Here is a 25718-nt window from a genome sequence, read left to right on the forward strand (position 1 = left end):
CATACTAATATCTTGCTTTCTAAATAGAAAAAAAATAACTGCTCTTTCTTTTCTAAAGATATTTTTCCTATAGTAAAACATAAAGTAGTAACAATTTTTTTCATCCACCTGATGAAAATATTTAGAAAAATAAAAAACAGTTGTCTACTAACCTCTCTGAGGCACTGAAGAATCAGACACACTCCTGGATCTTGTAACAGCTGGAGACTTTAAGTTATGAGATGCTGTCCCAGGTGACATACTACTACTTGCACTATGTTCAGTAAAAACATTAGGTGATTGTGCCATGTGTGTAAATGAAGCAGATTGACAGGGTTGCTCCCACGTCCTACAATATGCTTTCCGTGATGATTCAGGAGAAAGATGTTGGCTTACCCCTTCGATTGAATCTGGTGTTCCAGGACCAGATGCTACTGGAAAAAAAGACGGACATGAAAGGCAGCAAAATTATTTTTTTTTGTTTAATAATACCCTCCCACATACTAAACAGTGTTTGGAGAGTTTCAAAATAAGCGTCATTTGTCATAAATACAGTTTATTTAATGTATGTATTATTATTTGCTCCATTTCTTACTTCTAGATTTGTTTGTATTAAATTCATTAGAATGACTGCATATGGAATTATAATACATTTCTATTTCTACATTTGTATCTAGTCACATATGTAATAATACAAAAATAATATGTGTTTATGCAGTTCCTACTATAATCCGTTGCACAAGAAGGCTTTCCCTGATAAGAAGCTGTATCTTACCTGGCAGATTTATTGTTTGATCACCTAGGAAAAGCCGTCTAGCAATGCTTCTCCTGTACCATGCCCTTGGGAAGGCTAGAATCTCACTGAGTCGCCGCATATCATATTTAAAAGAAGCAGATCCTATATCACAGACAGCTGAAAAAGAAAATACACATATACGCAACTGTAAACTCTCATTGGTAACAGGTTTTGGTAACCAAATGTAATTAACAGGCCTTCAGTTGAATCAAATACTTCTCTACCCCAGCAGTACAGACTTTGCTGTAATGAAAAGCAGTTGCTAAAACCTGCAGTTTTACTGAGGTGTTGCAACTTCTCCAAATACAGAATATGATACAAACACATTTCTTGGAGAAAAGATGTAATCTAAGAATATAAATTATGTTGGATTCTACTTTTGTAGTATCTGCATCTTAGACTCTGAGGGCTTTAATAGCAGATTAATCACAACCATTCTGCTATTTGCCCATTAACTCAGGATCCCATGTGCACTGGGAAAAAAATATCATAAAAACCCACTGTTACTTCAAGGTTCTTTGAATGTTCAGGAGTCCAGCTCTCACTGCAGCTTCATAGGGAATTGCACTACATAGTAATTGCACTACACAGTCCACTTCAGTTTTTCTCCATGGGGAGATGGCTTGAATATTTCTAATTCTTATAAAGTTAAAAAAAAAAAAAAAAAGTGAACATCTGTAAAAGACTGTCTTATTCAGGTAACAAAAAAGAGCTTTGAAATACCTGTTTCTGAAGAGAGGACTATGAAAACTGTTAGTGATTAACAGACTAAATCCATCTGAAAACCAACTTTGGAAATAAATTTAGCATAAAGTTAAATAACATTGTTTTACTTCTGTTATAAAATGTATAAAGAGATCAATCAGCAATAACAATCTGAGTTTGCCCACTGTTCTGTCCTAAGGAACAGCGACATAAAAGAGCATTCCTAGCTGGGCACTGGGTGGCCTACAGAATTTCTTTCACTTGTTTCTGACTCCTGCATGCATAGACTTATTGAAGCTACACCGTATAGGCATCATGGGCATACTGTGATTGCTTTTTGACTTAAGCAAGTTAATGGAGTGTTTCTGTAACACTTTGTTAGGTAGAATTCCACTGTGTTTTCTCAATCTGAAAAGCTCAGGAACCCTGTACGAAAGGCTCATCATATCCCTTTTTTGTGATTTGTAGTCACTTCAACTGATTGTTCTAATAAACGTACTCTTTTGGATTACTAATGCTCTTTTTTATCACCAGAAATGTTCACAGATGAGCAATGGGCATGTGGAAGTGAAATGGCACATTGAGTGTTTGAGGATTTCAAAACCACTATTTTAAATGATGCATGACAGAGAAGAAGGAATTGGAGGGCAGGCACAACAAGAACTACAGGTGTAGTTAATACAAAAATATTTAAAAGCTAAGCAAGCTACTGAGTTTGCCATGGAAAAAAAATCTCATAAATGAGAATTTGCCTTTTACGTAGTTGTATGTTACGACACTGCAGTCATAAAGACTTTTGGGGTGCTCAGGAGATGCATGTGTAGATGGCCAACACTATTCAAAGACTCTAGCCTCTCAGGCAGAAGGGTAATGTATACTAACTATGGGGTGTTGAAATACTGAAAGTAGAAAAGTTGAAATACTACGATTATTACTAAATAGAGGTTTAAAATCACTTTCTCCTGATACTATCCAACAGAAATACTTGCAATACAACCAGAATGACAGGTAACTTAAATCTGACTAACCAGAAACAATTTAGGCTTCATCTCTGTTATGGGATGACCCTCGCTAACAACCAAATGCCCATCCAGCTGCTCGCTCATTTCTCTCTTCTGTTGGAAAGGGAAAAAACAGAAGGAAAGCAAGGAGACTTGTGGTCAAAGTAGCAAGAGTTTGAAGGTGAAAGCAAAAGGTGTGTGCAAGCAAAGAAAAAAATACATATACTTCCCACTGGCAGGCAGATGTTTAGCTATTTTTTGGAAAATGGTGACTCAGGACAACTAACAGTTGCTTTGGAAGACAAATGCCATAGCCACCTACATTCTCCCTTCCTCTTAGCTTTTATTGCTGAGCACAACATCCCATGGTACAGAGATACCCCTTTGGCAAATTTAGGTCAGCTGTCTTGGCTGCATTCCCTCTCAACTTCTTACCCCCCGCTAGCCTACGCACTGGGTTGTGCAGGAAACAAAGTGGGAAAGAGAATAGGCATTGAAGCTGCGCAAGCACTGTTTAGTGATAGTCAAAACATTAAAGTGTTAACAACACAGTTTCAGCCACTAATCCAAAGTCCACTACATGGGCTACTGTGAAGAACATTAATTACATCCTAGCCAGAGCCAGTACAATATCAAAATATTCAAGGGTACGTATAGCCACTTAGACTGATATCAGAGATGTGTTTGAGTAAGCCCATTTGTTTACATTAAATGAATCAGGAGAACAACAACGTGGATCTGCAAATAGGTACTCCAAGTACGCTATTTAAATAATGTATCAAGCCTTACTTCGTTCAAAATGAACAAAAAATTACTGCACACTTACAGGTATATGGTTCTTATATAACATCTACAAAAGCTGCTGAGCATAAAGTATGTTATTACAACAGCATTTCCCTAATTAGCTAAATAGATGAGATTAAAATGAAAAAAGCACTTACCAGATATGTTTATCAAGGTAGTATCTATCTTGCTTGTAGCTTTACTTGCAGACTGACTCTCAAAAAAGGAAGAACCTCCTGAGCGTCTTATTCGTGACAAGCTGACTTTCACAAACTCTAGGTTAATGCTCAAAGAATCCTTCCGACCAGTGACCGAAGTTGATTCCTCATCCACATTACCTAGAAATAGAAAGGAGAAAGTTTAATCTTCCACAGCCTTTTCAACCCTTCAGTTCAGAAAGCCATGCCAAACTTACTATGTTCACCAAAGCAAATGAAAACTTGTACTGTACCTAGGGCTCCCGATCCAGGAGTTAGAACAGTAACGGCAGACTTCTGTTTTCCAGCTCCATATGGATGGAACACGTAAAGGGAAAAGTCAGACATGCAGGCAGTAAAGCTCAGGCCTGAAGAGCTGCTGCTAGCAGTAGTCAAGTCTGACTGACTGCTGCTGTGGCGTGTTCTGCCAAGAGGACTGCCTAGTCCAGGCGATGAACCTAAAGTCAATATTTTTTTTCTGAAAGTTAGTTTTAATACAAAAACATTTTCAAACAGGAAATAATACTGATAACAGGAATATTAAACAAACCAAATGTACACCAAATTACACCCTTGTAGTAGCACTGTAGCTTAAATATTCTGTGTATTGGCGGTAGCCTTTTATAACAGGTAACTAAACTTGTTTAACCAAGGAAAGAAAAATTCCAGTATACTGTATCTGTGCAAGCTTTTACCAAAAGGTAAAGAACTGATACAGCGTGAAGAAACCCTACTGAAGTGGTAGAACATAAAGATAAGTGTAACACAGAAAAATAGCCATATGGTCTGTAAAAGCTTATTTTTGTTCCAATTTTAGACAAAAGAACATTTTATTTTTGCTACAAGCTGCATATAGTATAGCCATTCATATATATTTTACCTGGTGTTCCAGATTTACTAACTGAATTCTTTGAGCCACTCTGTGAAGTACTGCCACCAACTGACACATTTTCTGAGGGGTACATTGTACCTAATGTTTCCAGTTCTCCTCGATTTGAAGAGAAAACAAGATCCAGGGATGGCAACTTGAGCATACATTCAACTCTTGATACCGGCAAGCAACTGAACTTGATTTGAGAGGGCTAAAACACAGAGGAAATAAAGCACATTCAACTTCTTTATAAAGCATATAAAATACTAAGACCACCCCAAATTTGGCTTGTAAATTTATATATATAAATTTATATCTAAAAATATAAGCTAATTACAACCTTCCCAGGCTGGTTTTAGAATTAGTAAAATAACTCTATACAAGTCTGTATAGATACAGGGAATCCCTCCAACAACAGGAGTATTATTTGGAAACAGTTTTTAGAAAACAAACACAGGAATCCTGCATGCAGCATATGACATGTACATACCCCTCTCTTCCTCCTCCCCAGGTCAATTCATAGTTTCACCTTATGGAAGAACTATAATTGACTCATTAGCTTGGCTAGATGAGATTACAGAAAAAGTTGAGAGGAGCTACAGATTGTTGTGGTTAATTTTCCTAAGCATAAAACAAGCTTTTTTAGAAGATGTTCAATTTGGGAATGTAATCAAATTTGTACCATGAAAAAATGTTTTAGCAAAGCAGAAAAAAACAGCAACATGCAGATCAAGCTCAAGTGCTCTGACTCAGTCTGGGGTAGCATTATTCCCTCTGAAACAAAAAAGTCTAGACTCATCAAATATGAAGCAGTATGAACATGTATGTAGATGAGCACTGTACATTCCTGTATTTTCACATTTACCATATAAACTGAGAAAATCTGTTGGTTTGTAATGGTACCTACAAATAATGGATGTAAATACTAGTTACGAAAGATATTTTCCAAAAAGAAGTCCAAAAGAGACAAGGAAGATGTAAAGGTTAAAAATGCTTGGAACTCTTGTGATTTCTCAGAATAAGTCATTTCTGTTGGTTTCCATGGGACTGAAAGATGTCAGAACTTCTACTGAAATAAGTCTTACCTATTATCACACTAGACATCAGTATCTCAAAACAGGCGCTTGAAAATATTTTTTTAACTTTTAAAAAAACGAACAGAAGCAAAGACTGTCTCAAAGACTGTGACTGAAGTTACTTACTATACTAAATGATTTAAAGCCTCACCTGAACTCGTACATAAACCACCACATCTACAGGGAAGGATGAATATGCTGATGTTGATGACGATACTAACGATGTCGTGGACTCTTCTAACTGATCTTGTATGTCGAATTGTCCCATGTCTTCATCTTGTGAACTAACAGCTTTTAAGAAGCACAAGAACTCATTAGAAAGTGGAATTTAAAGAAAATACAGCTCAATGCCATCAGAACACAATAAAGAAATGCTAGAATACTAAAGTATGAAGATGCAACTTACCTGTATAATTCCTTTCAATCGGTGTAATTGGAATGGTTTCAAGAGCTTTCTCTAGAAAGTCCAGTAAGCATGGGCTAATCACCATTTCCTCTGGCAATGACTGAAGTGCAACCCATGCGTATAGTTTAGCAGTTTTCACTCCACCGCTTCCTTTCCCTTTGGCTGCAACATTGAAAGATAAATTTGTCTAATGCAAAACCATTTAACTGTAACTGATAAACATTAGAAGATACTTCATAACTAACAGCTGTTTCTTCTAATTTTCAGCATCATCATCTGGAAAGGCATAAATCAGATCAGTTAGAAAAAAATTCAACTGTAAGATTTTGCTAAGAAAACTGTGTAAAAAAGAACTACTGGTCTGTCGTGTTTGAATTTAATTGCATTGTGCTTGTTCTTCATGAAGCACTCCTACATTTTTTTTTTTTTTAATTTTTAATAACACCGAAATCAGCCACACAAAATTCTTCTCCAAACACAATGCAAAGTAAACAGAGCTGACTGGAAAGGAAAGACGAATTAGGAAAAGAAAATAACATGAGTTTGGGAAGAATGACAGTTTAAACACAAAAAAAAAAGACATTCAAAGATTAAAACTGTAAATGGCAAGTCCTACCACATTTATGCAAAGAATAACTGAGGATTCTACACCTACATTTTTTAATGCTTGGATATAACAAGACTATAACAGAAAAGACTTGTCTTTTAATGTATGGAAAAGGCTAGCACTTGGAACCATGCTCATTAAAAATATAAAGATATTTTTGGCAAATTATTCACAGAAGGTATTAGAACTAGCTCAATTACTATCTGTATGAAATGCCACAATTAGAATGAAGAGAGACAAATTATATCATTTATATTCAAATAAGAGATACTGATTTGAAGCTCTCCAAATAAAATATAAAAAATGAATCACTAAAACAGAGATGAAAAATACTTTTACTTTGCTAAAATAAGCAGCACTAAATTTTCATGCTATGTAAACTATTCTGTGCAGTCCCTCTGTTTAGACTGTCCTATCTTGCCCTTATTGCAGACCAAAGACAGCAAGAGAAGATGGTTTCCATTGGAGGGGAAAAGTAATATAAATAATAATAAATATAATGTATTAAAACAAACCAAAACTAATTATTATAAAAATATAATACATAGAGAAGCAAACTAACTGCAATCCTTAGTTGTGGGAGACACTCATATCATCCTACAAGTGTAATTTCCAGAAGTCCTCCCAAATCTAGAGCTTACAGATATAAAACTGGATATCACATGATTAAAATTAAAAAGGCAAATATTGGAAAGAGAATAGATAAATATGCAACAAAATTGAGAAGTAGTATAAACCAAGATAACACAATACTCAGTAATTATGAAGAAGATGGCCATTTAAAGGAGTAAGAGCTAATGGCTAAACAGCATGGACAGCTAAGGAAAAGTGTCACATTTCACTGTTCTCTCCCAGCATACCAGTTATTAATTTTTCCTGCTTAACAAATTTTGACAAAATTTTGACTTTGTTTTTAAAGTGATACTCCAACGTCAAAGGCGAGAAGAGTGAATGTCTCAGAGGTTGGCGGTGCAATCTACATACCTCTAGATCTGACATGATGTAACAACAGGCTCCTACTTGAAAACAGGAATCGTTTGAGATAAAACAGAAGTTTCAGAACTCATGTTATTTCAAATCATGGTTATTTAATGGACTGCAACAGTTGAGGACACTAGTCTGGTATTTTGATTAACACAAATATCTTTAATACAAATACTGCTTTCTGGAATTGGGTTATTCCACATAGTACTGACAAAACTCAAAATTCCAGAAAGAATTTCACACACTACTTGTTTGGGAAAAAGCAGTGGAAAACTTAAAAAGTGATCTTCAAATGTTATAGTGTATGAAAGCAAGGATTCATCTGATTTATTTCTTTTTTCTTGGATTATGAAGAATAAAGTAAATCAGCACTCACTTTTTATAGAGATACTTAAGCTTCGTTTTCCAGTAATAAGCTTTACTTTGTTAAGTGAAAACTGGGAGAAGGCAGTACAGTCTTTCTCTGTGATACGGAGTCTCTAACAGATATTACTGAGACTGGTTTGTCCAGAGATTTCTAAAAATGCAGCCTTATGAACTGCATTCATGCTTCTGGGATCAGGTTTCTGCAGTCAAAGTTAAGATTTGATAAACATGTTTTTCACTCATGTCCAGACAGATCTAAAGCTGGTAGATTATATGAAGGAAAAATATATATCCATGACAGTTTTAGAAGGTTATTGTCTATAAGTACCTGATGGGATGGGTGGGGGTTGGGGAGGAAGTAAGGTGTTAGTCTTGCTGTGGATAGTGCTAGATAAAGGAGGAGATGTGGCAGTATCTTTCATACCATACAGCTTGGACTCTTTGGAAAGGGTTCTTGGCAACGAAGATCCTCGAGAAGTATTTGGCGATTCAGTCTTTAAAGTCTTTGAGTTGTAGTGTAACTGAAAGCAAAGAAAGATTAATGTTCTTCATAGCTGAATTCTGTACAGCAGTTTTATGCCACGCCTTTCTATTTTTTTCATTATTTACAAAAATATCGTTGTAAGATGATACATTCCAATTCATGTTCTACAGATACAGCCAGTGCACATAAAGATCTGAAATCTTTGTACAAAACACAGGTAAATTATAAAAGAAAACAAAAAAGGAAACAGAGCAACAGAGGAAATGAGCTATTTCTCTGTAAAACCTTACACCTCCTGTGCAACCAACTATTTTTCCTGTCCACACAGCTTTCTTTCTGTATTACTGCAGGGTGAAACTAATCATCTACTAAAAGTCTGCATACACAAAATCGCAAAAAAATAAAAAAGAATAAAAACAATTCTCATACCTCCCATATGTGGATAATACACTGTCAATAAAATTACAGAACATAATAAAAGCTGTAGACAATCTACAGCTATTGCTAAATTTGACTAAAAGCAACAGGCAGGACCTGAGGCATAACTCTTATCTCTGAAAATAGCCTGGAATACTAGAAGGTGGACGTACAAAGTCTTTCCAGTAGAAGAAGACTAGAAAAACAGGCTATCTCATCTGAAGAGCATTTGATTTATGGCATTGAAGCTTCCATGCAGCAGCGATCTGTTTTTCCTGTTCTTACTCCATAGGATTTCAAATCACAAATACAAGAACATGAGAGCTTTGTATGTTATGTAGGCCAACTACTAAGCTGCCCTTCCTATGAGTTACAGACACCAAGAAGATACATCTTTATTTTAAAAGAGCATAGAATATAAATTCCCTGTCAGAGAACAAAATATCCAAGACAAATGCTTAGACACCAAAACATAAGTGGAACTGAATTCTTTTCATTATGTAGTATCACAAACACTGTTTGTACAGAGCTTCAGTTGACATAGCTCTATTTGTGATGGTACAAACAAGCTTTTGTGTTGTTTTTTTTCCCTCCCTAAGAAAATGAGGGGAAATCATCAGTTTTCAATGTAGTATTACAGGAATCATTATTTCTATCTTAGCAGTACCTACAGAGCTGAAAAGACTTTGGTGAGTCACTCTGCATCTATGAAATTGCATATACTGCACCAATGGATATACTTTGAAATCAGATTTTGGCAGAGAGAAAGACTCAAGTGTTTCCCTGCTCAGTCATACACTGCTTTTACCTTTACGTCCACCCCAGGAATGTAAAACACTGTTGTTTCCACATCACTAGATTTTGTCTGTAGAGATGATGGCACTTTCTTGCCAGCAAGTAAGTGAGTAGTAGATGCATAATTAGTTTGAAATTTCTTCTTTTTTGAAGGAGACTCTTGATCCAAACTTCTGGAACTCCGATCATAACTCCTAAAATAAATATATTGGATGCTATAAACACCAACTTAATATTCTTATTAAAAATATTATATTTTCTGGTAGTAAAAAACAGGGACTTCTAAAACAAAACATGTAGTATCAATTACCTAAGGAAGCATATCAATATCTGCCTTCTTTTTTATTTTCAGTGACCTCAATTTCCTTTCTGTCTGTCCACTCTGGTTTTACTGTTTTTATTACATGATTATTTCAAGCAGCAAAATCTACTAAACTGTTAAAGTTGAGAAAACTTTGAAATAAATTAGAGAAAAGATGTCCAACGCTCTTTACTCTTACAGTCAATTTCATCTACATTAGCCTGCATTATCTGAAAACAACTCCTTGATTTGCAGAAAGCTTAGCAATTTTTCTTCTGTGCAGTAAAGGCTATCTTCATATAAATACATATGAGAATCCTTTTCCTTGTGTATCTCAGAAAAAAATGTCATGGGAAGAGAAAAACTTGCTTTATAATTAGAAATCTTTATGGATCCCTATTCTATGATTTTGTATCTCCTATGTATACATCCTAGTAAGAAAAAGAATTTCTCAATTGTTTCTATTCTTAGTTAAAACAAGTAAATCTCATTTCTTTATACTATACTTAGTAAGAATTATCTTTGCTGAGAAGTAATGTGCTTCTTAAAATTCACAAATATGTAAACACCATACCAAATTTAGAAAAAGAATGTAATGCTGCCACTAGATTCCCAACCATATACACATGAAGAAATGAAAGCATTTAAAAACTGAAGATGAGATCAAAACTCATTAAGATCAGAAGAAAAGCACTCATGTCATTTCATCTTATATGGTTTTAGAAAAAAAAAAAAAGCATTTAACTGAACAAAGCAACGTGAGAATATTAGCACGCTTTTTCAGGAAAGAATGGGAGTCCTTAGGGACCAATGAGGAAATGCATAGCCTACTATTAGTCAAACCATTATGTTTATTCATGAAGTTGTAAAGTTACTTGTTTGGAGGCTGGAAAAAATAAATAAGAATCTATGTACTTGGAAAGCCTCAAATTTTTTTTATGGAAAACAAAATGATTGAAAAACAAGCCAAAGGGGAAAAAAAAAAACAGAAGAGAGGCATACACTGATTTTTGCTAAAGCAGTGCAACTCCCTGTGCCATACTCCGGCATGACAATTGCAACCTGTGGTGATGCTACGATGTAGTGATTGTTACTTGGAATACACTGGTAGTAGAAAACTAATCTATACATCTTCTGTGCTTTTCAAACAGGTCAGTGCTTAAGAATCATTAATTACTTAATCATTAATTATTATATGGCAATAACTTAAGAGATGGAAATATCAGGATGAATTTATCAGCTAAAGCAGAATAAAGTATCAATACTCTTCTTCACGAAGCAACTATGTAATAAGACTCTTACCTTCGTAAACTAATGTCATCATGTTCTTGCTGAAGTGTTGTGGGATGCAGTACACATTTTCCACAATCAATTTCAACCCTGATATCAAGTTCAAAGTCAATATTTCTCTCTGTGGTTGTGCCAGTCATACTTCTGTTTGTAGGTGTTGTTGGCCAGCGCTCAGTGAAGAGTTGGTGGACAGCAGCAAAGCCTGATGCTTTCTTGCGGGAGGTACTCCTGCCGACACAATAATGGATTAGATATTAGCACAGCATATACCTGAACAGATGGTAGGAGGCACTCTAGACTATGTTCACACTAAGTATATGACATTTCAAGAAGTTTTCTGGAGAAAGCCTTATCTGATATACAGCAAATCAATGATGCATCTTCTATTGATATACTACTAAGTATCCTTTCTTAGGCTAGGGTAATACAAAGAACTAAGCCATTCTTAGCTTAAATTCTCAATCAAGAAAAAGCATGAAAACGTATACAATAGATTTTTTTTAATTTTTAATATGATGCTCACATTATTACATCCGTTTTGTGGAGCTATAACACAGAATATACAATTTGGAAGGGACCCACAAGGATCATCGAGTCCAACTCATGGCTTCACACAACACCACCCCAAAACCAGACCTTCTGTCTTGAGAGCATTGTCCAAACGCTTCTTGAACTCCAGCAGGCTGGGTGCTGTGACCACTGCCCTGAGGAGCCTGTCCCAGTGCCCGACCACCCTCTGGGTGCAGAACCTTTTCGTAACACCCAGCCTGACCCTCCCCTGTCCCAGCTCCATGCCGTTCCCTCGGGTCCTGTCGCTGTCCCCAGAGAGCAGAGCTCAGCGCCTGCCCCTCCGCTCCCCTCGTGAGGGAGCTGCAGGCCGCCATGAGGCCTCCCCTCAGCCTGCTCTGCTCTGGGCTGAACAAACCAAGGGGCCTCAGCTGCTCCTCACACATCTTCCCCTCCAGACCCTTCACCATCTTTGTAGACCTTCTTTGGACACTCTATTAGTTTTATAACCTTCCCACATTGTGGTGCCCCAAAGATTTTTTTAGCCTTCAAATTTTGCATACTTAAATTCAATATTTCAAATGCATTTTTGAAATTTCCACATTATTCCTTAGGACCATTACTTACGGTGGTTTCCTATAAAAATATGCCCTCTCTCTCTCATGGTCATCCTCCTTCTCAGAATCCTCACTGCTTGATGATAAGCTGTCATCCCGACGTCCTTCTTCAGGCTGGAAGGGAATGCCAGGTGAGAAGACTGCTGGAGTTTTGGGTGAACCAAATACCGAACATGAGCCTTCACTAGTAGATGAGTAATGGGAGGGACCATCAATAGTTACAGACAACAGGTCCATTTCTGTCTCCTCTGGAAACTGATTGTAAAGAGACAAAGAGTAGTTAAATTTCTACAGGTATTTCAATTAAGAATGCATTAGATAGCTCTGGAAATGAAAAAAAGCAAGAGTGCTATGAGAAACTCTCAGTCCCAAGTTCCTCATAATGCAGTGATATCAGGTATAGAAACTGCAAGATGGATTATGAAAAATAAAGAAATGAAAGCTTGGTGTGGAGACATTTGCCATCACCTAGTGATTGAGCTCAAGCTGTTAGCTAAAGATGTATCATGCTCTGATCAATTCATACAATCAGTAGGAATGGAAACATTTCACGTAAATTGTAAACATATTTTGAAAGAAAAGAACAAAAGGAAAAATCATCATCAACCTTGTAAAGGGGTGAAGTATCCAGAAGCGTTAGTGAGGTGTGCATGCAGAACGCTAACACAGAATGTACGGTCTCAATTTGCAATTCCGGGCTGATCTCCTCCTCAACATCTTGAACAAAAGTACTTTGACATGAAATGAATTTCAGGTCACTTTTCTAAAAGGGTCCTATCTTTATTTCTACCATAAAGAACACCACAAGGAATTTTCAAACGTTAACTTCTTTAACATGTACGTGAAAAAATATCTAAAAAAATAACACCAGCACTACCTATACAGTCTTATTATAGAGCTACACAGTCATCATCTGCAAATCCAAATGAGAACTGTGCTGAAGTTAAGAACTGGCATTATAATGTCAGTAAGAATTTGGGGGCATGAGAGGGAGGAATATTCAACATTTGACACTTCTAAGTATTTGGTAACATTTTGTTACACCAACAAAACTTAACCTAACTGGGCTTTTTTTAATATATATTTATGTGTATATATATATATATATATATAGTTTATTTTATGTATTTTATATATATAAAAGGTAGGATAGCTTTAAGGAACAACAACAACAAAAAAAGGCAGGATGGTGAAGATATTTAAATGTGCAAAGCACATTTCTACATTTGATTTCTCCTTCCCTCTCAGAAACAAGGATTTATTTCCTAAAAGGATAAGGTGAGTTGGAAGGTGTAAAAGGCATGTTGCTATCTCTAAAGTTGTTTGGGGGTTCTTTTTGGTTTTCATTTATTTAAAGAAAAAAAAAAACTACAAACTTTGCTGTTGTTATCCCTAAACATGTTTGTTTTTTTAAAGCATGTTAAAAAAAATCTATTTGTTCTCAATGTGTTAAGTTTTGAAACATTTCTTGCTCACTAGGACTTGAAAATGTCTTTCTCTGTATTAAATACAGGAATTCCAACAGAATGAAGTGTGAGGAGACATCCTCCCACCTACCAGTTATTTCGTACTGGTGTTGATGACTGCAATCTTAACACAATGCAACAGATGAGGACACCTGCACACACTAAAATCCTTCCAAAGCACGTCCAAAGCACAGACATATGAACAAAAGTCCAGTAATTCATTTTTAATAGGCTACTAAGTTTTAGGTGTACGCAAGGATAGACCTGGAAAGTTCACCAACAGCCTATCATATTCTTCTGCTTACTTTACATATTTAAATACTTCTAGATTTGATATACATTCTGTTTAGCTGCATGCTAAAGAGATGGAATACTGAAAAGCAGCTCCCTGCAAGATAAATTAGTTCTCTGGCAAAGATTGTTCCTTCTCAGAAATACCTGAAAATACCCTTCCCCCGGACAGCTGGATTGTTGTGCAATCCCCAAAACTGTTTTATTCAACTTAATTAGAAGTGAAAAGAAAAAGAAAAATTAAAACAATTGCAGTAATCTCAGCCATGAAAAAACAACATAACAGGAACATTTTTAAAATAAGAAAACATAGCAACTGAAACAAAATTGAAGATTCAACAATCAGTCCCAGACACACAAAAGGCTATACCTGTAGGGCTATACCAAACTTATTAATACCTGTTTCCAAAATTTAAATATATTTAAACATAAACGCTATTAGATGATTTTTGCACACATCTAGTAAAAATTCCAACATAACTGTATTATTATTATGCCAACCTAAAGAACCCAACAAAATAATACTAATATTTTCCCTAATGTTTCAATTGATTGCTTCGTTAGGAACTCCAAACACATCTATCTTCTGTCAAAACAAACCTATCTTTCTAACATCAATCATTTGAGGCACACACACAAAAAAACATAGAAGCAATTCAGGTCTGTCTAGGTGTACCCATCTCATGGAACTTGCGATCAAATGGCATAGGGCATACAATTGTATGGCATATAAAGTAATTCTTACAGAATCTTGGATGTTGAAAGTTACTCTTGGCCCAGGAGATGCAGCATCTACCCGGATATCTGGGAGATCTTCACTGTCTCCTAGTCGAGAGCTACAAACAAAAACCAAAACACAACATCTTGTTTAGTTTTCCTACAAGATTTTACATTCATGCAAACATTTACCTACACAAATACAAGGCAATAAAAAAGCACAGTCAATACTTAAAATTTTGTTAAGAAGACAAGTATTATATCATAATTGGAGCACTCATGAAATGGTACACAAAAAGGAAAAAAGGAGGGGCGAAGGAGAGAGAAGGCAGCTACACATTACTTGGCAAGTAGTCTATCGCTAAACAATATCTGCCTTATTTACTTATGTAACTTTTTTAATCCTGAGCCAACATGCAGAAATTATAGAAAAAAGCAAGATACACATGATCTACCACATAGTGCATAAAACACATTGGCAGATTATGCGTTTTCTCATCCAAGTGAAATGAATTATTTGGCCTTACATACATACTACTACTATTCATTCACAACCAAAGTACTTAAGTTTTTCCACTGCTTTGTTTCTTATCATCCTAGCCAGAAGAATAATTTACAGAGCAACACAAAAGCCTAATTATATTTCCTACACAACTTCTAGTTCTCTTCAGGTAACCTTGTGAAAAGGTAGAAAAGTGGGTTTCATCCAACAGATCTTGAACTAGAACATTCATATCTTCAACTCTTATTTGGCTTTAATCATCAATTATGCTAATTAATTCAGAAGAACAATTTCTTTTCAAAGGTACCTTGAAAAATAAACTTCTGAATACCTTTATTTAAAGCTGGTTTTTATTCTGGAATTTCTGCTGTCTGATATTTTTCACACCTGAATTATTTATAAGTTTCCGTTCACTTATTTAAGTGTTCAAATTTAAAACAAATTTCTACAAAGAATTATTATTCTTATATTTAAAAAAAAAATCAAAGAATTCTAACATTCATCTCCACCTTTATTTTAAAATCTTTTATATTTAATACATAATTACACAGCATATCTTTAATTCCAAACTCTGAACTCAACAGCTGGATCTACAGAAGCAACAGACTCAAATGTGGATATTCTAAAACCAATGCAAATACTTTACTGAAAGGTGTCATTATGCAAGTGCAGTTTGCTCAGCAGACATTAAATGATGAAACAAAAAATGCACATATTATATAGGCGAGGAGACTAACAGCAAGTTATCATTCACAAACTAAAAGAATGCCCCTTCCCTTCTCTCATTAAAACAGCCCTTTTCAAAAGTAGACGATCGAGAATCAAATGTAAAAATCAAATTTATTTACACTATGCTTTTTTTGCCTCATATGCAAGTTTTCTTCAATATGTCACAAAAGCAGGATTCTATAAAAAAGCCGTGTTTTTTTTTCTCTGTGTGCAAGTAGAAACATTTATTTGACATGCCACATAAGTCTGCCTAAGAGTGAAAAATTACTTTTTCGAATGAATTTGTCCATCTTCCAAAATGACCTCCTCCTATCTAGTTCAACCACATACAACTCCTGCTGTATAGTAAGAAAATTCTAATGGCCTAAGACCAATGGTTCCTCTTCCACATGCTGTTGTTGCCATCACAGATCTGAAATTCCCGGTTTACCTTGTTCTATCCATTCTCTTCAGAGGTGGTCTTCCTGACGCTGAAATACTCTTTGATCGGCTGTAGCTGGGTTTGTAGCTGAGACCCCATTTGTCTTTCAATGAAGCAGCCTAAATCAAGAAGAATATTTAAATGCAACACTGAGGTTAGTGAGAAAGAAATTCTGGAAAGCTGAAGTCTTACTTTACGCAGGTGTGGCAGTAAAGCAAAAAGATATTTTTGTTCCATAATAATTAAAATGCATCTCTATCCAGAGGCAAAGATGGAAACACTGGCAAATGCTGATAAACTTTCACCTTTTACACTTGCTGGAATTGGTAGAAAAGTATGCCCAAAGTTAATAATCCAACCACTCTGACAGACATCCTCCCTACATACCACTTATAACAACAGAAGAACATGAGCTACAATGAGAACACCTGTGACAGAGCTGCAAACAAATTATTATTTTACTTCCCTCTTTAATGAAGCATCATACTTGAAGCTGATGCACTAGTGCATGCTGAAAATAATGTTCTGTCACTTTTGTTACCATGGTCTGGGGTGACAGCCACGAATTTGTGGACTAGCTGCAAAAGTTGTTGCTTTTTTGTGCAGTTTCTTCTACTGCCTTAGTAGCTTGTTTTTATTTTTACATCACTTAATTCTAGAAATTTAATGTTCATTTATATATAGAACTTGCTTAGAGAAAACATACATACCAAATGGAATACAATACGTATCTATCGCTTGCCCAGGCTGTTAATGTGCTTGCATTTGTATTCATCAGTCCAATAAAGAACCATTTCAAAATGCTCTAAGAGTGAAGGCAGGCTACATCTTCAAATACATATTTTCTGATCTTGTGAATGTGCAATAAACCCATCTACATTACAGTACTTGTAAAATTTCCATCTTTCTATCCCTGTTATTATAGGGAAGAAAACACCCTTTCCCACCTCCTCCTACGGCTAAAAGGGCACCTAAATTGTTTGATATTCTTAATCTTTTTCTTAATCTTTTTTTAAAGCATTTTTGTTTTTTTTTTGTTTGTTTGTTTGTTTGTTTTTCCAGAAAAGAAATATGCAATGCAAGTGCTATTATATTTTTGAAGTCAATTCATCCTGCTCACCCTCATACTGGATCGACGCAACTTTTTTCGCACATCTCGGCGGATATCGTTCACAGCCACTGATTCCAGTTGCTGATAGCGCTGAATTTCTTGATTTATGGTTCCTTCACTTGCACCTAATTTTCTGGAGAAAAATTATGGGAGGGTTATCTTAGAAATATGTAGCACTATGTTCACCATTTCAAAATCTGTGTTGCAATGATGTTCTGCTTTCCCTGGAAAATATCCCATTTTCTCATTTTTTCAGTAGTTTCATCAGTGCCAAATACAGCTCTAGAAAGATTTATCCTTGTTTCATCACACAACTTTTTGTCAGGTACATTTTGTCCTTGAAGAGAACTTTTTGATTTTAACGTTTTGGTCTCCAAATCAATTAGCAATGTAGACAGAGGACGTAGAACAAAGCAGCATGCACAGAGACCACAAACAACAGTTCTAACATTATGCTAACTAAGGTGTAGAATAAGAATGGCTATGCAACTCTCTTATTTCAAAAAGCACTAGCTGTAACACTAGATTTAAGAACTTCGTATATACTTTCAATCATGTGACAGTTGTTTAATTACACCCAAACATGATGGGCAAATCTGAGACTCCTCAGCAGAATGAAGAAAAGTCCTTCTGTTGTAATAGTCCAAAGTCCTGTCACATCTATGACAGCCTTCTACAGCAGACTACATTCTGAAGAAAAACAAAACGCACACCACTGAATAATTTAGAAAACTGTGAAGTTTCTGCTATTCTCAAAGAATCACACTTTCTTGTAGCTCTTGTACACTGAGAAGACAGAGAGACAAAACATAACTTTGATTCTTGAACTCACATTAGAAGAAACATTTAACCTAAAATCCAAAGTTCAGATATGAGTGCTCTCTGGTGGATGCTAACAACGCTTTTATTCCAAGTACAAAAAGTGAACATCTCCACTTTATTATTTAGCACAATCACCACGCTCTATATTCCCACCCCAGACAGATAAATAAGTAAGTCTTAGCCTGTCTTAGATGATAAAAAAAAAAAAAGCCCAAACCATGACTGAAAAATACTAACATTCACAGATAAAGAAATTTTACATAATTCATTCATTGGGGTTTTTATTAAGTACAGCATACGTGATTTAATTTTAAAATATCACGTACACTATACAAAGAGTTGATTATAATGTTTCTTCTTCCAGTGAAGAAGACTAAGCTTATTACAGTTATAAAGCAATACACTTTGTTAAAGCAGTCACAATAATAAGTCAAGGAGTAACTACAACTTTGAATCAGCAGGAAACTGACCATAATCATAGCTGTAATGGAGAACCAGAAAGAATATAGACTAATTTGACACTTGGGAAAGAACTTGAGAAATTTGATAGAGTACTTGCATACATAATTTTTTGTTACAGAATCAGAAAGGACATTTTGTATTTATTAAATAAAGAAGGGAAGAAAAAAAGCAATTCACACTTGAAAATCAGAGCGCTGCAAGATACATGATAAGGAAAGAAAAGAAAAGAAGTCAGCTACTGTTTGTTATTCCCAAACTTTGTGCGAGTTAAAGCAAAATCCAACTTACTTCAAGTCATCAATAACTTTAGCTTGCTCATTGAGTTCTCTAATATCAACTAAACGTTTCACAAACTTTCTTCCTCGCTGTTCTCCAGTTTGGATAGTAGAAGCTCCCTGCCGTCGGTGATCAACAATTTCCTATTTAAAATGAAGATTTAGTTAATGCCCTCATCAAAAATCGGACATGAATATGATTCAACTGTGAATTTCACACCTTAAAATTTGGACTAGTGCATGCAAAAGAATCATTTCAACTCAAAAGGCAGCTGATTGGAATTCTTCCAGTGATCCAAACCCCATCATTCAGTTAGACACACTGTAACTACTACATACATGTCCCCATGAGCAGGATCTGCCTGCTTTCATATGTGATCTGCTAGACTGAAGAGAATCACACTTCGCTGACCCCCACAGATATTCTACAGGAACAGAGTATCGATGGTTTGGGGGGCTCAAACCCAGCAGGTGATTTACAATCCGCTGCCCAAATGTTAGCTTGCGTGCATCTCCATATAATGAACCTCCACCTGATTTCTAAACAACAAACAGGAACATTAGTGTTCTGGGATGTTTTCAACATTGGCAGGCAAGAGACATTTAAGACAGCCATTAAAGAACACCTGTTAAAATAGCTTAATGTGAAACCAAAAAAACAAGGTTAGCAGCACATTGAGCAGAAGTACCAAAAAAAGTTTTCCTAATTTGCTTATGTTAATAATTTACTATCAAAAAGAACTATCTATAGTCACAGCTTTTCCAGTTCAGGTTCCTAAGTTACGTGCCGTACTTCCATGTTTCCAAATCCAAATTTATATATAACAACAGCAGAAATACATTCTGTGACTTCTTGCCTTTGAAGTACGGTGTTAGAAAGATAACACTTTTTTTTTTTTTAGAACACAAGTTATATGAGCCATAAAGACTACCATGTTATGCTCAAAAAACTCAAGACTAAGACCTTTCCATATGACTGAAATCTTTGTCAAGACTTCTTCAATCAATAGGACTTATTTTGGTTGATTCACTTACTGCATGTATAGTAGGTGACATAGTGTCAACTTCATCCTCATCTGACAGATCAGCTATGTTCACAGAGTTGAGGTCAGCAATATCATCAATATCTTCTTCTCCTGTCAGTGTTGTGAGGGTGTTGCCTAAAGCATTCAGTCTTTTTCCAATGTTTGGATCCATATGAACATCGATACCACACATCTTCCATAACACATTCAGTGTCCAGGTTCCAGCACTACTACTTTCTGTAATTATTTAAAATATATATGTAATGCTTAACCAGTTTATCCTCTTAAAAGAAAACAAAATGAAAACAAACAAACAAAAAAAATTCCCCGCAGTGAGTTTTGTATGAGTTAGACAATACAGCATTTGTCAGTTATGAAGCTCTGTCTTTTCTGCCCACTTGGGAATAACTTTGATGAAAAAATAATCTACAGCTGAAACGCATGTTTTAACTACTTCATAGGTACTAAGTTAATATTTCTTATATATATATATATAAATATATATATATATTATATATACACTCAGTAGAACTCAGAGTGCAGAACAGGATTTCTAGCAGCAGGAAGCCTAAAGGATGTCCATCTGCATGAAAAAACAGTCACTTTTTCCTTTCTTTTTAAACCATTTTAAGTCCTTTAACAGTGATGCTTGAAAATGTTATAATATACATATAATGTGTCTGTCAAATACCATGATACCACATCTTCCCCGGATTTTTCTAATGAGTGCCACCATGAGTGAGTGTCATCCCAAGCAAAACTATGGGGATAGGAGACATCGCAGGTTCAACATCTGGCTAGACAGATGAGAACCATCAAGCAGCAGATATGATGACTAAGACAGACAGTGCCAAGTATTTTTCAAGACTTTGAAGAATGTCAGAACTCAGCAGGACAGCGAGTTTGGGAAGACCAGGAGCTGTCTCTGGAAGAACAGCACTGCTGTTATAAAGGACTATCCTCCAACCAATGGGCAAAGTCACACACACTGTGTTTCCCTAGAGGCAAAAATCTAAAGCCAGTGTTACTGACTGGACTTAAAACCTGGAATAGCAGAGCAGTTCTACAAAAGAAAACAAGATACTAAGGACAAAAAAAAAAATCCACAAAAAACAAAAGCACCAATTAAATTACAACATGGTTATTGAAGGATTTAATTTTCATGATTTATGAAAGCTTTATTTATACAGGAATTTAATTATTTTAAAAGTGTATTACCTGCTGCAGCTTGCCCTGTTGTCCTAGAACATACTTCATATGTACCATCTGGTACAACACCTATATACAAAGCACATATACTGGTTAGGCAGAGTCAAAGTTGCTTTAGATCAGCCTTTCAAAATCCCCCCTCAAGTCCCTCTGCAACTTAAGTGTAGTTGGTATTGGATCGGAGTTTTAGTTTTAATTCCCACTGAATGACTTCATTCTTATTTGGTAAAGTGAATTTATGTGGTTACATCCAAGTTTATATCAACTTGAAATTCTATATAAATGTTTGAAACTTCAGTGTGATGTAAATTAAGATCTATATTAGAACACTAAAAACTTATTTGGATCTTATGACATTACATAAAAGCTACCTCTTACATAAAAGTACCTCTTCCAACATCTCAGACAAAACTAAAAAATCAACACTTGTGGAAGACATACAGTAACAAATCTCTTAATAAAGGAAAGCAACATATTTTAACAGTAATATAACCTTTTAGACTTGTATTATTTTGCTTTCAACAGGCCAAAGTCTTTTCTTTACATTTATGGGGAAAAATCAGCAGTTTAAAAGGCACAGCAAGGGGTAAAAAAGGGGATTTACATCTGAAATACTACTGCGCAGTATGAAATCAGAGCCACTTACATGCATTCATGACTAGATCTCCTCTTATTTCTGGTTTCCAGTCATCCCAACTTGTCTCAAAGCCATCAGCAAAGCGGATACAGAAGTTTTTAAAGTGACCTTTGCTAACTAAGGACTCTGAGGAGCAGGCAGTGATTAATGTGCTTTCAATAGTCAGGACTAAAGCAGAGCCAGTGTCAAGATCTGCAGTGTGGTTAGACTGGAAAAAGAAAATCCGAGAGAATTGACTGAAGATTGCAAAGTTAAAGTGATGTCGTATATACATTCAATAATGTTTATCTTTCCCACTTAGAAAACCAATCCTGTTCGCATATCTTCTCGTACTTTTTCCTTCTCTATTTTTCCTTCTTCCTCTGCAGAAAGTTTCAAAAGCATCACATCTATCCAAACAATATCTTGAATTGCTGCTTTCTAGTAAACACAATTACCTGAGGTGTGTTTGTGATTGGCAGACAAATTCCTAAGTCATTGACAGTCAGCTGAAGAAATAGGGTCCCAAAAGCCTGCGCAGAGGTTTGCTGGATTCCAGGCAGCATATCTACTACTTCTTTTGTGGCCATATGAATATCTTTATGCAAAGCCATTCTCTGCTCATTCCAGTTGTCATATGCAGCTTTGTAATTCAGCCAAAACAGCACAGCTTTACAAAGAAAACAGAAATGCTTAATTGAAATGAAAACATAACAGAAAAATGCACATTCACTAAAAAATCTTCTTTTTTTCAATTTTAAGACTGTAGATGTGCAACAACGGACACGAGTGCATATACAAACACATGCACACACTGAGGATGTACTGAAGAGGCTCATATTGCAAAGGACAAGACTAACACTAAAATACAGAAAACAATGCTGTTCTCATATATAGAAAATACTTACAGAAGTAACCTCCTCCAAACCACCCGAGAACTAATCACTCAGCAAATGAAATTTTTGACATTAGCAATTATTGATCTGTTGGCATGCAGTAGATCTCCTCAATTTCTCAGCTAGTTTATTTTACCAAACATTTTGATTTGGCTTGAAATAAACTAAATCATCAATAATCAAGCCTCTTTGCAAAAAAATGTAGCTTACTCAGTATGAAAACAGATTTGTAGCAATTGTCTCTTCCATACCTCTATCAAAGGCCACAGGCTGAGCAAAAACAATTGGTCTGTTCAAAGTAATAAGGACAGCTTCTCTATCTGATGAGCCACTGATTTCTTCTCGGAGAGCATTTCTTAATCCAATTCTTGTCTTAAAATATGCAACTTGATGAAAATCTGAGCCAGCTTCTTCATATACCTTAGAACATTCAAAAATGGGAAGGGGGAACGGTTTGTGACAGAGAGGAGGAAAAATAAATTACTTTATTTGACAAAATATAAGATTATAACAAGAAGTAAAAAACTCTTCTTTCCCCTTTTTCTTTTCTATCCAAACCTCCTTTGAAGATATTCAGTTTCCTCCTATTAGATTCTAATCAGTGTTATTTTTCTTATTTATCATATAATGTTAACTAAAGTAACTATTTATATATCCATATCCTTTATGGAGACAGTACATTTATAGATGCTAAGACTTGTTTTTTTTTCTAGGCATCACAAAATATTTTTGTATCATAGAGTCGGCGATTAGAGGTGCAAGTGGGTTTAAAAATGAAAAAGCTAAAACTGTCAGACTATGACAGACAAACTAGGCCAGAATGTAGGTCTAGCAAACCTTGGATCTTATCCAACCTTATTACTTCATGCATGTACCCTAACAATGATAACAATATCAATGAAAATTTTGAATTTGACTCTATAGCAAGGCCATTACTGCTACAAAGAACTAGTAAATTTTAAGACTATTAACAGTATGGAACAAAATTCCACAGTTGACTCCTTACTACTTTGATGCCTGTAGCTGAAAATTTTCTATTTCTTCTGAAAAGCTATCTTCAGCCACTTCTTGACTCAAGTGAGAAGATTTATTTTAAACTATTTAAAAAAAACAAGAGTATATTCAGGAAGCATTTCTCTAATTGTGCACTGCAGAATGCTTAAGTTTCTATCAAACAAACAAAAAAAAATGACAAAACAAGAAAGCCCTCCACAGTTTATACTTACTCCATAGCCTGATCAGAAAAAAGGAAAAAAAAAAAACAAAACAAAACACAACAGCAGTTTAGGACAGCCTCTTGGCTTGGTTCTGTATTTTTAGGATCACGCTCTACTGGGTCTGAACACCACGTGGAAGGAAGGATGTTGAGCACTAACCTGATGTTTAACAATCTGTCCTAGTGCCAGATTTAAATCGACCTGGCATTTCCCAAACAGTTTGAGGTAGCTGCTACTTCCAGGCATTGCTTTGGTTTGTAGTCTGTTTGAGAGTTCAAGTTCTATCAATCCAGTTTCAAATCTCACAGCTCGCATTGAGGGAGTTGTAGCTGTCACTTGAATTCCCTAATGAATAAGGAAGACAGTTGTTAGGATGTGGTTCAGAGACAGAAAGAGAAGGGGGTAATAAAAACAAAAAACTCTTTTCATTGCACAGCCAAAAAAAAGAGGGCATAATGATTTTTTCTAATTCATTTTTATGCAATGCCACTAAGCTATCTTAAAAGATTACAGGGACCAAACTTGGAGTTAGATCTTTTTCTTCATGCAGATACTCTTGATGCAATTAGCTGTCACGTAGAAACCAAACTATTCAGCCATTAGTAGCATCTAGAACCACAGTTTTGCCATTACAGGATTACCTTAAACTGTAGGCTCAATGAGTAAAGAAGAATTTTTGGTTTTTCTCCATCAGTTGTGCCATCATGTTCATTCCAAAGAGGTATTGGCTGCTCCCCTCCTATACACATCAAATATTCACATTCAGAGTTCTAACACAGAAAGCACTTTAAGACATGTAGATATAAAAAAAGGTGACGTTGAATTCAGCCTCCTTTCAAACAGTAATTTGCTAAAGATTTCTAAAAACAAATACAGGTTGAAGACAGAAGATGAGATGTACACAGGTGCAGATTCACCTCATTAAATGCAGCTAACAGCCACCTACTACAAATGGTCAATTGTATTAAAATCAACACTACCCTACGTCTTATAGCAGGAACTACTGTGTTCATTAACTAGATTTGCATCTGTGCAACTCCATCTTATGTAGTATGCAATCAGTATTATACTGCAACAGAAACCGTATTTAGAAAATCCACTTCAGTATATTACACTAATTGGGAAGCTCCAGCCATGTAAATTACTCTGTTACAAGCTGGAAGAACAAAAGCTGTTTTTCCTCCCACATCGTTCTGCATTCTGCATCCAGACCCCGGGTCTGGATTGCTGGCACCCAACCACGTTCCTGCTGAATTACCACAGTACAGAAGGTAGCAGTCACATTTCAAACAACATCAGGCTGCTATTCCCAATACAAATTTGTAGTCTGGAAAAGCAAAGAACCAGCAAATGGTAATAAATCCCTCACATAAAAACAGAGAAGAGACTAAACACTAGAGACTGAGGAATCATGTAAACTAAATCTAATATGCCTTTCCTAAAATACCACTTCATTCTCCTCTATATAAAGTGTTCTAATAGAATAATGGCAGCTGTTAAAGGTTTATTCTTCCCCCAAGTGTTCTCTTAGTATGCAACGCTGACATTTTGCTTGAAACAAACATCTGGCTGGGCAAAATTAGTTTCTTTCTACCATTCAGAGATTCTGACATGTTCCTTTTTCTCCACTGCATCTTTTAACCCCCCAAGTGTATGTCATCTTGACCCGCAGATTTCATTTATGTATATTTGTGTGTGTGAATATGCATACGCATACAAACCTGTACATCAGTGTGTATACACACACACCTTTCATTTAGTCACCACTTTCTAGATT

The 25718-nt window shown here is 35.6% G+C and overlaps 1 protein-coding gene across 19 annotated transcripts in view; it reads right to left on the reverse strand.

Moving 5' to 3' along the window:
- KIAA1109 (KIAA1109 ortholog) overlaps positions 1–25718 on the reverse strand; it is a 115954-nt gene that overhangs the window by 11022 nt on the left and 79214 nt on the right. For 4 of the 19 annotated variants that reach the window (XM_040556278.1, XM_040556280.1, XM_040556275.1 and 1 more), the window contains 23 exons: positions 24583–24680; positions 24101–24286; positions 22976–23144; positions 22287–22498; positions 21859–22057; positions 21222–21281; positions 20014–20240; positions 18992–19122; positions 17429–17552; positions 16318–16427; positions 14685–14775; positions 14087–14149; positions 12193–12437; positions 11071–11286; positions 9481–9661; positions 8100–8292; positions 5815–5976; positions 5560–5699; positions 4342–4543; positions 3716–3919; positions 3423–3602; positions 755–892; positions 153–413 (listed from right to left, as the gene is read on the reverse strand). In XM_040556278.1, coding sequence (XP_040412212.1) covers positions 153–413; positions 755–892; positions 3423–3602; positions 3716–3919; positions 4342–4543; positions 5560–5699; positions 5815–5976; positions 8100–8292; positions 9481–9661; positions 11071–11286; positions 12193–12437; positions 14087–14149; positions 14685–14775; positions 16318–16427; positions 17429–17552; positions 18992–19122; positions 20014–20240; positions 21222–21281; positions 21859–22057; positions 22287–22498; positions 22976–23144; positions 24101–24286; positions 24583–24680 — 3792 coding nt within the window. Of the gene's footprint in view, positions 1–152; positions 414–754; positions 893–3422; positions 3603–3715; positions 3920–4341; positions 4544–5559; positions 5700–5814; positions 5977–8099; positions 8293–9480; positions 9662–11070; positions 11287–12192; positions 12438–14086; positions 14150–14684; positions 14776–16317; positions 16428–17428; positions 17553–18991; positions 19123–19317; positions 19519–20013; positions 20241–21221; positions 21282–21858; positions 22058–22286; positions 22499–22975; positions 23145–24100; positions 24287–24582; positions 24681–25718 lie in introns of all 19 variants that reach the window. The other 15 variants (XM_040556285.1, XM_040556283.1, XM_040556294.1 and 12 more) reach the window with 11 other exon arrangements.

Source organism: Cygnus olor, chromosome 4 (genome assembly GCF_009769625.2).
Source record: "Cygnus olor isolate bCygOlo1 chromosome 4, bCygOlo1.pri.v2, whole genome shotgun sequence".
In the NCBI taxonomy this organism is placed as follows: Eukaryota; Metazoa; Chordata; class Aves; order Anseriformes; family Anatidae; genus Cygnus; species Cygnus olor.